Source organism: Heterodontus francisci, unplaced genomic scaffold, assembly GCF_036365525.1.
Source record: "Heterodontus francisci isolate sHetFra1 unplaced genomic scaffold, sHetFra1.hap1 HAP1_SCAFFOLD_724, whole genome shotgun sequence".
NCBI lineage: Eukaryota > Metazoa > Chordata > Chondrichthyes > Heterodontiformes > Heterodontidae > Heterodontus > Heterodontus francisci.
The window spans coordinates 445097-460000 of NW_027140460.1; the positions used below are offsets into that span (position 1 = coordinate 445097).

A 14904-nucleotide genomic window follows, 5' to 3' on the forward strand; every position below is an offset into this window, starting at 1 on the left:
CTTCTTGAACCACTGCAATTCATGTGGGGTAGGTACACCCACAGAGCTGTTAGGAAGGGAGTTCCAGGATTTTGACCCAGTGACAGTGAAGGAACGGCGATATATGTCCAAGTCAGGATGGTGTGTGGCTTGGAGGGGAACTTACAGGTGGTGGTGTTCCCATGCATTTGCTGCCCTTGTCCTAGTTGATAGAGGTCACGGGTTTGGAAGGTGCTGTAGAAGGAGCATCAAGGCGTTGCTCCAGTGCATCTTGTAGATAGTACACACTGCTGCCACTGTGCGTCAGTGGTGGAGGGTGTGAATGTTTGTGGATGGTGTGCCAATCAAGCAGGCTGCTTTGTCCTGGATGGTGTCGAGCTTCTTGAATGTTGTTGGAGCTGCACCCATCTAACATATGTTCGTATCACACTCCTGACTTGTGCCTTGTAGATGGTGGAGCAGGCTTTGGACAGTCAAGAGGTGAGGTACTTGCTGCAGTATTCCCAGCCTCTGACCTGCTCTCGTAGCCATGGTATTTATTGCTACATTTACATATATTTACTGAACTACTCCAGTTCAGTTTCTGGTCAATGGTAGCCCCTAGGATGTTGCTAGTGGGGGATTCAGTGATGGTAATGCCATTGAATGTCAAGGGGAGATGGTCATTGCCTGGCATTTGTGTGGCGCGAATATTACTTGTCACTTATCAACCCAAGCCTGGATATTGCTCAGGTCTTGCTGCATTCCTACACGGACTGCTTCAGTATCTGAGGAGTCGCGAATGGTGCTGAACATTGTGCAATCATCAGCGAACATCCCCACTTCTGACCTTATGACTGAAGGAAGGTCATTGATGAAGCAGCTGAAGATGGTTGGGCCGAGGACACTACCCTGAGGAACTCCTGCTGTGATGTCCTGGAGCTCAGATGATTGACCTCCAACAACCACAACCATCTTCCTTTCCACTAAGTATGACACCAACCAGCAGAGAGTTTTCACCCCGATTCCCATTGGCTTCAGTTTTGTTAGGGCTCCTTGATGCCATACTCAGTCAAATGCTGCCTTGATGTCAAGGTCAGTCACTCTCACCTCACCTCTTTTGTCCATGTTTGAACCAAGGCTGCAATGAGGTCAGGAGCTGAGTAGCCCTGGCGCAACCCAAACTGAGCGTCACTGAGCAGGTTATTGCTAAGCAAGTGCCGCTTGATGGCACTGTTGATGACACCTTCCCATCACTTTACTGATGATTGAGAGTAGACTGATGAAGCGGTAATTGACCGGGTTGGATTTGTCCTGCTTTTTGTGTACAGGACATACCTGGGCACGTTGCCGAGTAGGTGCCAGTGTTGTAGCTATACTGGAACAGCTTGGCTAGGGGCACGGCAAGGTCTGGAGCACAGGCCTTCAGTACTATTGCCGGAATATTGTCAGGGCCCATAGCCTTTGCAGTATCCGCTGCCTTCAGTCGTTTCTGGATATCACGCGGAGTGAATCGAATCGGCTGAAGTCTGGCATCTGTGCTGCTGGGGACTTCAGGAGGAGGCCGAGATGGATTTTCAACTCAGCACTTTTGGCTGAAGATTCTTGCAAATGCTTCAGCCTTATCTTTCGCACTGATGTGCTGGGTTCTCCCATCATTGAGGATGGGGAAATTTGTGGAGCCACCTCCTCCAGTTAGTTGTTTAATTGTCCACCACCATTCACGACTGGATGTGGCAGGACTGCAGAGTTTAGATCTGATCCGTTGGTTATGGGATCGCTTAGCTCTGTTTATCACATGCTGCTTACGCAATTTGGCATGCATGTAGTCCTGGGTTGTAGCTTCATCAGGTTGACAGCTCATTTTGAGGTATGCCTAGTGCTGCTCCTGGCATGCCCTCCTGCACTCTTCATTGAACCAGGGTTGGTCTCCTGGCTTGATGGTAATGGTAGAGTGGGGGATATGCCGGGAACGAGGCTACAGATTGTGGTTGAGTACAATTCTGTTGCTGCTGATGGCCCACAGCGCCTCATAGATGCCCAGATTTGCATTGCTAGATCTGTTTGAAATCTATCCCATTTAGCACGTGGTACTGCCACACAACACGATGGAGGGTATCCTCAATGTGAAGGCGGGACTTCGTCTCCACAAGGACTGTGCGGTGGTCACTCCTACCGATACTGACATGCACAGATGCATCTGCGACAGGCAGATTGGTGAGGATGAGGTCAAGTATGTTTTTCCCTCTTGCTGGTTCCTTTACCAGCTGCTGCAGACCCAGTCTAGCAGCTATGTCCTTTAGGACTCGGCCAGCAGTGGTACTACCGAGCTACTCTTGGTGATGGGCATTGAAGTCCCCCGGCCCAGAGTACATTCTGCATCCTTGCCACTCTCACCGCTTCCTCCAAGTGCTGTTCAACATGGAGGAGTACAGAGGGTGTGCGTTAGGTGGTAATCAGCAGGATTCTTGCCCATGTTTGACCTGATGCCATGAGACTTCATGGGGTCCGGAATCGATGTTGAGGACTCCCAGGGCAATTCCCTTCTGACTGTATACCACTGTGCCGCCACCTCTGCTGGATCTGTCCTGCTGGTGGGACAGGACATACCCGTGGATGGTGATGGCAGTGTCTGGGACATTGTCTGTAAGGTATGATTCTGTGAGTATGACTATGACAGGCTGTTGCTTGACTAGTCTGTGGGACAGCTCTCCCAATTTTGGCAAAAGCCCCCAGATGTTAGTAAGGAGAACTTTGCCAGGTCGACAGGGCTGGGTTTGCCGTTGTTGTTTCCAGTGCCTAGATCGATGCCGGGTGGTCCGTCCGGTTTCATTCTGTACTGACTAAGCTATCTCCTCTTTAAAAGCAGCCCATTGTTCAATTCAAATTTTGTCTTCCAATCTTTGATTCCAATTTTCTTGGGCCAGATCCATTCTCACTCCACTGAACTTGGCTCTCCCCCAATTAATTATCTTCACATTGGATTGCTCCATGTCCTTTTCCATAGCTAAGCTAAACCTTATGATGCGATGGTCATTGTCTCCTAAATGTTCCCCTACTGTCACTTGACCTACCTCATTCCCCAGAACCAGATCCAGCAATGCCTCCTTCCTTGTTGGACTGGAAACATACTGACGTAACAATTCTCCTGAACACCCTCTCTGCCCTTTACACTATTCCTATCCCAGTCTATATGAGGACAATTAAAGTCCCCCACTATAACTACTCGATAATTCTTGCACGTCTCATAATTTCTTTGCAAATTTGTTCCTCTATATCTTTCCCACTAGTTGGTGGCTATAGAACACCCCCAGGAGTGCAATGATACCTCGATTGTATCTTGGCTCTAACCAAATAGATTCTGTCCTTGACCCCTCTCGGACATGCTCTCTCTCAGGCGCTGTAATATTCTTACAGCTACCCCTCCTGCTTTCCTTCCTTCACTATCTTTCCTGAACACCTTGTCTCCAGCAATATTTAGCACCCAGTCCTGACCTTCTTTGAGTCAGCTCTCCATTATTACCATGGCATCCTATTTCCACATGGCTATTTGTACCTGCAGCTCATGAATGCTATTTAAACACTGCCGGTGTTCAAATACATGCACTAAATTAGAAATAGAAACAGGAAATGCTGGAAATACTCAGCAGGTCTGGCAGCATCTGCGGAGAGAGAAGCAGAGTTAACTTTTCAGGTCAGTGACTCTTCATCAGTTCTGAAACGTTAACTTTGATTCTCTCTCCGCAGATGCTGTCAGACCTGCTGAGTATTTCCAGCATTTCTTGTTTTTACTTCAGATTTCCAGCATCTGCAGTATTTTGCTTTTATTTTAATGCCTGAATTATAACTTATTACATTCCCTCTTGCACTGACCTCAAACTAATGTCTTACTATTTCCTACTCTAGTGCTATCTGTCTCTCCCAATTCTCTGTGCACCTTGGTTTTCCTCTCTAATATTTACTCCTGGTTCCCACACGCCTGCCAAGTTAGTTTAAACCCTCCCCAATAACACTAGCAAATCACTCCCGCAAGGACATTGGTCCCGGCTCTGTTCAGGTGCAACCTATCTGGACTGTATCGGTCCCACCTTCTTCACTCCCAATGTCCAAGGAATCTGAAGCCCTCCCTCCTGCATCATCTCCCCGGGCATAAATTCATCTGCTCTATCCTACCTTTATACTCATTTGTGAGTGGTACTGGGAGTAATCTGCTGACTACCTTTGAGGTCCTGCTTGCTAATTTCTTTTCTAGTTCCCTAAATTCTACCTGCAGGACCTCATCCCTCTTTCTATCTAGGTCATTGGTACCAATATGAACCACGACTGCTGGCTGCTCACATTCCCCCTCAGAGTGCTCTGCAGCTGCTCCATGACAGCCTTCACCCTAGCAACAGGAAGGCAACACATCATCCTGGAGTTACGTCTGCAGCCGCAAAAACACCTGTCTGTTCTGCTAACTATATAATCGCCTATCCGCATGCTCCTGCTCCTCGCTCACCAGTAATGCAGGCGGTGAACTCATCTCCACAGGCAGCCTGGTGGATGGCCTTCCCCTGCAGCTTCTCCACCCACTTGGGCTGACGATACGAGGCCCGATCACCGTGACCCAGCTGCCCCACCATCTTTGTCCCGCCCTGAACATTCTGCAGAAACAAAAACAAAGCCTTGTTTTTCTACAATGCCTTCACCACCTCAGGACATTCAAACTACTGCACAGCCAATCAGGTACTTCGGAACAGTAGTCACTGCAATGTAGAAAACAAATAGCAAGATCGCACAGATAGCAATGAAATAAATCACTGGATAATCTGTTTGTGATGATGGTTCAGGGATAAATATTGGCCAGGACAGGACACCAGGGAGAACTCACGCTCTTTGTAATAGCGTCACAGGATCTTGTACATCCAACTTAGAAGGCAGGACATCAATTTAATGCCCCATCTAAAAGACAGCACCCTCAGCCCCGGCAGTGCAGCGTTCCCTCGCACCGTGTCCCCAGCACTGCCCCATCGGCAGTGCAGCGCTCCCTCAGTATTGCCCCATCGATAGTGCAGCACTCCCTCAGTACTGCCCCATCGACAGTGCAGCACTCCCTCAGTACTGCCCCATCGGCAGTGCAGTGCTCCCTCAGTACTGCCCCATCGACAGTGCAGCACTCCCTCAGTACTGCCCCATCGACAGTGTAGCACTCCCTCAGTACTGCCCCTCCGACATGCTTCCTTAAATAAGGCGACCAAAACTGCACACAGTATTTGAGATGTGGTCTCGCCAATGCCCTGTATAACTGAAGCAGAACATCCTTACTGTTATTTTCAATTCCTCTCATAATACAGGAAAGCATTCCATTAGCCTTCTTTATTACTTGGTGTACATGCATACTGACTGTTTGTGACTCATGCACTAGAACAGCTAGATCCCTCGGCACCTCGGAATTCTGCAGTCATTCTCCATTTAAGTAATACTCTGCTTTTTTATTCTTCGTGCCAAAGTGAACAACTTCATATTTTTCCACATTATACTCCATCTGCCAGATTTTTGCCCACTCACTCAACCTATCTATATCGGTCTGCAACCTCCTTATGTCCTCTTCACAACATACTTTCTAACTATCTTTGTGTCATTTGCAAATTTAGCTACCATGCCATCACTCCCCTCATCTAATTCATTGATAAAAATTGTACAAAGTTGAGGCCCCAGCACAGGCCCCTGTGGGACTCCACTCGTCACATCCTGCCAATAAGAAAAGGACCCATTTATGCATACTCTCTGTTTTCTGCCAGCCAGTCAATCTTCTATCCATGCGAATATGTTACCTCCTATATCATGAACTCCTACTTTGCGCAATACCCTTTTATGTGGCACCTTGTCAAATGCCTTCTGGAAATCCAAGTACAGTATTTCAAAGGGCTCCCCTTTATCCACAGCACACGTTACACCTTCAAAGAACTCCAATAAATTGGTTAAACATGATTTCCCTTTCACAAAGCAATACAGACTTTTCCCGATTACCTTGAGTTTTTCTAAGTGCCCAGCTACAACCTCCTTAATGATTGATTCTAACAACTTTCCCACGACAGACGTCAAGCTAACTGGCCTAGTTACGTTTTCTGCCTCCTGCCCCCATTCTTCAATAGAGGGGGTATAATTTTTTATTTATTCATTCATGGGATGTGGGCGTCACTGGCCAGGCCAGCATTTATTGCCCATCCCTAATTGCCCTTGAGAAGGTGGTGGTGAGCTGCCTTCTTAAACCTCTGCAGTCCATGTGGGGTAGGTACACCCACAATGCTGTTAGGAAGGGAGTTCCAGGATTTTGACCCAGCAACGGTGAAGAAACGGCAATATAGTTCCAAGTCAGGATGCTGTGACTTGGAGGGGATCTTGCAGGTGGTGGTGTTCCCATGCATTTGCTGTCTTTGTCCTTCTAGTTGGTAAAGGTCTCGGGTTTGGAAGGTGCTGTCTAAGGAGCCTTGGTGCGTTGCTGCAGTGCATCTTGTAGATGGTACACACTGCTGCCACTGTGCATCGGAGGTGGAGGGTGTGAATGTTTGTAGATGGGGTGCCAATCATGCGGGCTGCTTTGTCCTGGATGGTGTCGAGCTTCTTGAGTGTTGTTGGAGCTGAACCCATCCAGGCAAGTGGAGAGTATTCCATCACACTCCTGACTTGTGCCTTGTAGATGGTGGACAGGCTTTGGGGAGTCACGAGGTGAGTTGCTCGCCTCAGGATTCCTAGCCTCTGACCTGCTCTTGTAGCCACGGTATTTATATGGCTACTCCAGTTCAGTTTCTGGTCAATGGTAACCCCTAGGATGTTGATAGTGGGGGATTCAACGATGGTAATGCTGTTGAATGTCAAGGGAAGATGGTCAGATTCACTCTTGTTGGAGATGGTCATTGCCTGGCACTTGTGTGGCGCGAATGTTACTTGCCACTTATCAGCCCAAGCCTGGATTATTGTCCAGGTCTTGCTGCATTCCTACACGGACTGCTTCAGTATCAGAGGAGTCACGAATGGTGCTGAACATTGTGCAATCATCAGCAAACATCCCCACTACTAACCTTATGACGGAAGGAAGGTCATTGATGAAGCAGCTGAAGATGGTTGGGCCTAGGACACTACCCTGAGGAACTCCTGCAGTGATGCCCTGAAGCTCAAACCTCCAACAACCACAACCATCTTCCTTTGCGCTAGGTATGACTCCAGCCAGAGGAGGGTTTTCCCCCGATTCCCATTGACCTCAGTTTTGCTAGGGCTCCTTGATGCCATACTCGGTCAAATGCTGCCTTGATGTCAAGGGCAGTCACTCTCACCTCACCTCTTGAGTTCAGGCCTTTTGTCCATGTTTGAACCAAGGCTGGAATGAGGTCAGGAGCTGAGTGGCCCTGGCGGAACCCAAACTGAGCGTCACTGAGCAGGTTATTGCTAAGCAAGTGCTGCTTGATGGCACTGTTGATGACACCTTCCATCACTTTACTGATGATCGAGACTAGACTGATGGGGCGGTAATTGGCCGGGTTGGATTTGTCCTGCTTTTTGTGTAAAGGACATAACTGGGCAATTTTCCACATTGCAGGGTAGATGCCAGTGTTGTAGCTGTACTGGAACAGCTTGGCTAGGGGCGCGGCAAGTTCTGGAGCACAGGTCTTCAGTACTATTGCCGCAATATTGTCAAGGCCCATAGCTTTTGCAGTATCCAGTGCCTTCAGTCATTGCTTGATATCACGCGGAGTGAATTGAATTGGCTGAAGTCTGGCATCTATGATGCTGGGGGCTTCAGGAGGAGGCCGAGATGGATCATCAATCAGCACTTCTGACTGAAGATTGCTGCAAATGCTTCAGCCTTATCTTTCGCAGTGATGTGCTGGGCTCCCCCATCATTGAGGATGGGAATATTTGTGGAGCCACCTCCTCCAGTTAGTTGTTTAATTGTCTACCACCATTCACGGCTGGATGTGGCAGGACTGCAGAGCTTAGATCTGATCCGTTGGTTATGGGATCGCTCAGCTCTATCTTTCACATGCGGCTTACGCAGTTTGGCACGCAGATAGTCCTGTGTTGTAGCTTCACCAGGTTGACACCTCATTTTGAGGTATGCCTGGTGCTGCTCCTGGCATGCCCTCCTGCACTCTTCATTGAACCAGGGTTGGTCTCCTGGCTTGAGGGTAATGGTAGAGTGAGGGATATGCCAGGCCATGAGGTTACAGATTATGGTTGAGTACAATTCTGCTGCAGCTGATGGCCCACAGCGCCTCATGGATGCCCAGTTTTGCATTGCTAGATCTGTTCGAAATCTATCCCATTTAGCACGGTGATAGTGCCACACAACACAATGGACGGTATCCTCAATGTGAAGGCGGGACTTCGTCCACAAGGACTGTGCGGTGGTCACTCCTACCAATACAGTCATGGACAGAAGTATCTGCAGCAGGCAGATTGGTGAGGACCAGGTTAAGTATGTTTTTCCCTCGTGTTGGTTCCCCCACCACCTGCCGCAGACCCAGTCTAGCAGCTATGTCCTTTAGGACTCGGCCAGCTCAGTCAGTAGTGGTGCTACCGAGCCACTCTTGGTGAAGGACATTGAAGTCTCCCACCCAGAGTACATTTTGTGCCCTTGCCACCCTTAGTGCTTCCTCTAAGTGGTGTTCAACATGGTGGAGTACTGAGTCATCAGCTGAGGGAGGGCGGTAGGTGGTAATCAGTAGGAAGTTACCTTGCCCATGTTTGACCTGATGCCATGAGACTTCATGGGGTCCGGAGTCGATGTTGATGACTCCCAGGGCAATTCCCTCCCTACTGTAGACCACTGTGCCACCACCTCTGCTGGGTCTGTCCTGCCGGTGCCACAGGACATACCCAGGGATAGTTAATGCAATGTCTGGGACGTTGTCTGTAAGGTATGATTCCGTGAGTATGGCTATGTCAGGCTGTTGCTTGACTAGTCTGTGGGACAGCTCTCCCAACTTTGGCACAAGCCCCCAGATGTTAGTAAGGAGGACTTTGCACGGTCGACAGGGCTGGGTTTGCCATTGTCGTTTCCGGTGCCTAGGTCGATGCCGGGTGGTCCGTCCGGTTTCATTCCTTTTTATTAACTTCGTAGCGGTTAGGTACAACTGAGTGGCTTGCTAGGTCATTTCAGAGGGCATGTAAGAGTTAACCACATTGCTGTGGGTCTGGAGTCACATGTAGGCCCGACCAGGTAAGGACAGCAGATTTCCTTCCCTAAAGGACATTAGTGAACCAGATGGGTTTTTATAACAATCGACAATGGTTTCATGGCCATCATTAGACTAGCTTTTAATTCCAGATGTATTAATTAAATTCAAATTCCACCTTCTGCTGTGGTGGGATTCGAACCCATGTCTCCAGATCAATACCCTGGGTCTCTGGGTTACTAGTCCAGTGATAATACCACTATGCCACCGCCTACCCGATATTTGCTACTTTCTAGTCTGATGGAACCTTCCCAGAATCTTGAGAATTTTGAAAAATTAACATCCTTTAGATTTAGATTCCTGAGACATCGGGACTGGTTCTGGGGAATGTGGGACTTGTACAAGCGGGACGGGTTACACCCAGGCAGGGTGTTTGCTAGTGCTGTTGGGGAGGATTTAAACTAGAATGGCAGGGGGATGGGAACCTGAGCAGGGAGACTGAGGAGGACGAAACAAGGATAGAAACGAAAGACAGGAAACAAAAAGGCAAAAGTGGAAGGCAGAGAAATCAAGGGCAAGAAACAAATAGGGCCATAGTGCAAAATAATGCTTAGATGACTAAGAATGCGAAAAAGACAAGCCTAAAGGCATCGTGCCTCAATGCGCAGCAGTAAGGTAGGCGAATTAACCACGCAAATAGATGTAAATGGATATGATGTGGTTGTGATTACGGAGACATGGCTGCAGGATGACCAAGGATGGGAACTGAACATCCAGGGGTATTCAATATTTAGGAAGGACAGGTAAAAAGGGAAAGGAGATGGAGTAGCGTTGTTAGTAAAAGAGGAAATCAATACAATAGTGAGGAAGGATATTAGCTCAGAGAATCCTGATGTGGAAGCTGTATGGGTGGAGCTAAGAAACACCAAGGGTCAGAAAACATTGGTGGGGATTGTATATAGACCCCCAAACAGCAGTGGTGATGTGGAGGATGGCATTAAACAGGAAATTAAAGACGCATGGAATATGGGTGCAACTGTAATTATGGGTGACCTTAATCCACATATAGATTGGGCAAACCAAATTAGCAATAATACTGTAGAGGAGGAATTCCCGGAGTGCGTACGTGATGGTTTTTTGGACCAATACGTTGAGAAACCAACTGGAGAACACGTCATCCTAGACTGGGTATTGTGTCATGAGAAAGGATTAGCTAACAATGTTGTTGTGTGGGGTCCCTTGGGGAAGAGCGACCATAACATGATAGAATTCTTCATTAAGATGGAGAGTGAGAGAGTTGATTTCGAGACCAGGGTCCTGAATCCAAATAAAGGAAACTATGAAGGTATGAGGCGTGAGTTGGCTATGATTGATTGCGGAACTTTACTGAAAGGGTTGACAGTGGATAGGCAATGGCTAGCATTTAAAGAGCGCATGGATGAATTACAATAATTGTTCATTTTTCTCTGGCGCAAAAATAAAACAGGAAGGGTGGCTCAACCGTGGCTTACAAAAGAAATTAGGGACAATATTAAATTCAAGGAGGAGAAATATCCTATGGCCGGAACAAGCATCAAATCTGTATGGGTGGAGCTGAGAAACACTAAGGGGCAAAAAAACATTAGTGGGGGTTGTATATAGACCCCCAAACTGTAGTGGTGATGTTGGGAATGGCATTAAACACGAAATTAGAGTTGCATGCGATAAAGGAATATCTGTAATTATAGGTGAATTTAATCTGCATATAGATTGGGCAAATGAAATTAGTCACAATACCGTAGAGGAGGAATTTATGGAGTGTATATGGGATGGTTTTCTGGACCAATACGTTGAGAAACCAACTAGAGAACAGGCCATCCTAGACTGGGTATTGTGTAATGAGAGAGGAATAATTGTTAATCTAGTTTTGTGAGACCCCTTGGGGATGAGCTACCATAATAAGATAGAATTCTTCATCAAAATGACATCGTTGATTCTGAGACTAGGGTTCTGAATCTTAATAAAGCAAACTATGAAGGTCTGAGGTGCGAGTTGGTTATGATGGATTGGGAAACGTTACTTAAAGGGATGACGGTGGAAAGGCTATCGCAACCATTCAGAGAGTGCATGGATGAACTGCAACAATTGTTTATTCCTGTCTGGCGCAAAAGTAAAACGGGAAAGGTAGCCAAACCATGGCTTACAAGGGAAATTAGAGATAGCATTAGGTCCAGGGAAGAGGCATATAAATTTGCCAGAAAAAACAACAGACCTGAGGATTGGGAGCAGTTTAGAATTCAGCAAAGAAGGACCAAGGGATTGATTAAGAAGGGGAAAATAGAGTACGAGAGCAAGCTTGCGGGGAACATAAAAACTGACTGGAAAAGTTTCTCTCGGTATGTGAAAGGAAAAAGATTGGCGAAGGCAAATGTAGGTCCCTTACAGTCAGAAACTAGGGAATTTATTATCGAGAACAAAGAAATGGCTGACCAACTAAATGCATACTTTCTGTCTTCACAAAGGAGAACACAAATATCATACCAGAAATGTTGGGGAACACAGGGCTTAGTGAGAGAGAGGAACTGAAGGAAATCAGTATTAGTAGAGAAATGGGTGTTGGGGAAATTGATGGGATTGAAGGCTGATAAATCCCCAGGGCCTCATAATCTACATCCCAGAGTACTTAAGGAAGTAGCCCTAAAAATAGTAGATGCATTGGTGGTCATCTTCTAAGATTCTATCGACTCTGAAACAGTTCCTATAGATTGCTAATGTAACCCCACAATTTAAAAAGGGAGGTAGAGAGAAAACAGGGAATTATAGACCAGTCAGCCTGACGTCAGTAGTGGGGAAAATTCTAGAGTCCATTATCAAATATTTTATAGAAAATCACTTGGATAACAGACGTAGAATCAGACAGTCAGCATGGATTTACGAAAGGGAAATCATGCTTGACAAATCTACTAGAATTCTTCGAGGACGTAACTAGTAGAGTTGATGAGGGGGAGACAGTGGATGTGATCTATTTGGACTTCCAAAAGGCTTTTGACGAAGTCCCACATAAGAGATTAGCGTGTAAAATTAAAGAGCATGGGATTGGGGGTAGTGTATTGCGATGGATAGAAAATTGGTTGGCAGACAGGAAACAAAGAGTAGGAATAAACGGGTCTTTTTCCAAAGGGCAGGCAGTGACTAGTGGGATACCACAGGGATCGGTGCTAGGACCCCAGCTATTTACAATATATATTAATGATTTAGATGAGGGAACTAAATGTAATATCTCCAAATTTGCTGATGACATAAAATTGGGTGGGAGGGCGAGTTGTGAGGAGGATGCAGAGAGGTTTCAGGGTGATTTGGACAAGTGAGTGAGTGGGCTAATGCATGGCAGATGCAGTATAATGTGGATAAATGTAAGGTTATCGACTTTGGTAGCAAAAACAGGAAGGCAGATTATCAGAATGACTATAAACTGAGCGGGGGGAATATGCAACAGTACCTGGGTGTTCTTGTACTCCAGTCGCTTAAAAGGTAAGCATGCAGGTGCAACAGGCAGTAAAAAAGGCAAATGGTATGTTGGCCTTCAGAGTGAGAGGATTCGAGTACAGGAGCAGGGATGTCGTGCGGCAATTATACAGGGCCTTGGTGAGGCCACACCTGGAATATTTTGCCCAGTTTTGGTCTCCTTATCTGAGGAAGTATGTTCTTGCTGTCGAGGGAGTGTAGCAAAGGTTTACCAGACTGATTCCTGGGACAGCAGGACTGACGTATGAGGTGAGATTGAGTCGGTTAGCATTATATTCACTGGAGTTCAGAAGAGCGAGGGGGGATCTCATAGAAACCCATAAAATTCTAACAGGACTTGACATGGTAGATGCAGGAAGGATGTTCCCAATGGTGGGGGAGTCCAGAACCAGGGGTCATGGTCTAAGGATACGAGGTAAACCCTTCAGGAGTGAGATGAAGTGAAATTACTTCACCCAGAGAGTGGTGAGCCTGTGGAATTCGCTACCACAGAAAGCAGTTGAGGCAAAAACATTATATGTTTTCAAGGAGGAGTTAAATATTGCTCTTGGGTCTAAAGGGATCAAAGGGTATGGGGCGAAAGCAGGAACAGGTTACTGAGTTGGATGATCAGCCATCATCATGATGAATGGCGGAGCAGGCTCGAAGGGCCGAATGGCCTACTCCTGCTCCTATTTTCTATGTTTCTATGATTGGGAGCAGTTTAGAATTCAGCAAAGGAGGACAAAGGGGTTGATTAAGAAGGGGAAAATAGAGTATGAGAGTAAACTTGCAGAAAACAGAAAAACTGACTGTAAAAGATTAGTGAAGACAAATGTGGGTTCCTTACAGTCAGAAATGGGGGAATTTATAATAGGATCAAAGAAATGGCAGATCAATTAAATACATACTTTGGTTCTGTCTTCGCAAAGGAGGACACAAATTACCTCCCAGAAATATTGGGGAACATAGGGTCTAGTGAGAAGGAGGAACTGTATGAAATCAGTATTAGTAGAGAAATGGTGTAAAACAAATTGATGGGCTTGAAGGCCGATAAATTCCCCGGGCCTGATAATCTACATCCCAGAGTACTTAACGAAGTGGCCCTAGAAATAGTAGATGCATTGCTGGTCATTTTTCAAAATTCTATAGACTCTGGAACAGTTCCAACAGATTGGACGGTAACTAATGTAACCCCATTATTTAAAAAAGGAGCTAGAGAGAAAACAGGGAACTATAGACCGGTTAGCCTGACATCAGTAGTGGGGAAAATGCTGGAGTCCATTATAAAAGATGTAATAGCAGATCACTTGGAAAACAATGACAGGATCGGACAAAATCAACATGGATTTACGAAAGGGAAATCATGCTTGACAAATCGACTGGAATTTTTTGAGGATGTAACCAGTAGAATAGATAAGGGAGAACCAGTGGATGTGGTCTATTTGGACTTTCAAAAGGCTCTCGACAAAGTCCCACTTAAGAGATTAGCGTGTAAAATTAAAGAGCATGGGATTGGGGGTAGTGTATTGCGATGGACAGAAAATTGGTTGGCAGACAGGAAACAAAGAGTAGGAATAAACAGGTCTTTTTCCAAGGGACAGGCAGTGACTAGTGGGGTACCGCAGGGATCAGTGCTAGGACCCCAGCTATTCACAATATATATCAATGATATAGTCGAGGGAATTAAATGTAATATATCCAAGTTTGCAGACGACACAAAACTGGGTGGAAGTGTGAGCTGTGAGGAGGATGCAGAGAAGCTCCAGTGTGATTTGGACAGGTTGAGTGAGTGGGCAAATACATGGCAGATGCAGTATAATGTGGATAAATGTGAGGTTATCCACTTTGGTGGCAAAAACAGGAAGGCAGATTATTATCTGAACGGTGACAGATTGGGAAAGGGGGAGGTGCAGCAAGACCTGGGTGTCCTTGTGCACCAGTCACTGAAAGTAAGCATGCAGGTGCAGCAGGCAGTTAAGAAGGCAAATGGTATGTTAGCCTTCATAGCGGGAGGATTACAGTACAGGAGCAAGGATGTCTTGACCACATCTAGAGTATTGTGTGCAGTTTTGGTCTCCTTATCTGAGGAAGGATGTTTTTGCTATGGAGGGAATGCAGCGAAGGTTTACCACACTGATTCCTGGGATGACAGGACTGACGTATGGAGAGAGATTTGCTCGATTAGGCTTCTACTCGCTAGCGTTTAGAAGAATGAGAGGGGATTCTCATAGAAACCTACAAAATTCTAACAGGACTGGACAGACTAGATGCAGGAAGGATGTTCCCGACGGCGGGGGAATGCAGG

General features: G+C 46.5%; 1 protein-coding gene across 1 annotated transcript in view; it reads right to left on the minus strand.

Annotated features, from left to right (window-relative positions):
* Positions 1-14904, minus strand: part of LOC137359868 (serine/threonine-protein kinase Nek9) — a 156547-nt gene that overhangs the window by 42616 nt on the left and 99027 nt on the right. Inside the window, exon 11 of the mRNA XM_068025549.1 lies at positions 4457-4601. Coding sequence (XP_067881650.1) covers positions 4457-4601 — 145 coding nt within the window. The remainder of the gene's footprint in view (positions 1-4456; positions 4602-14904) is intronic.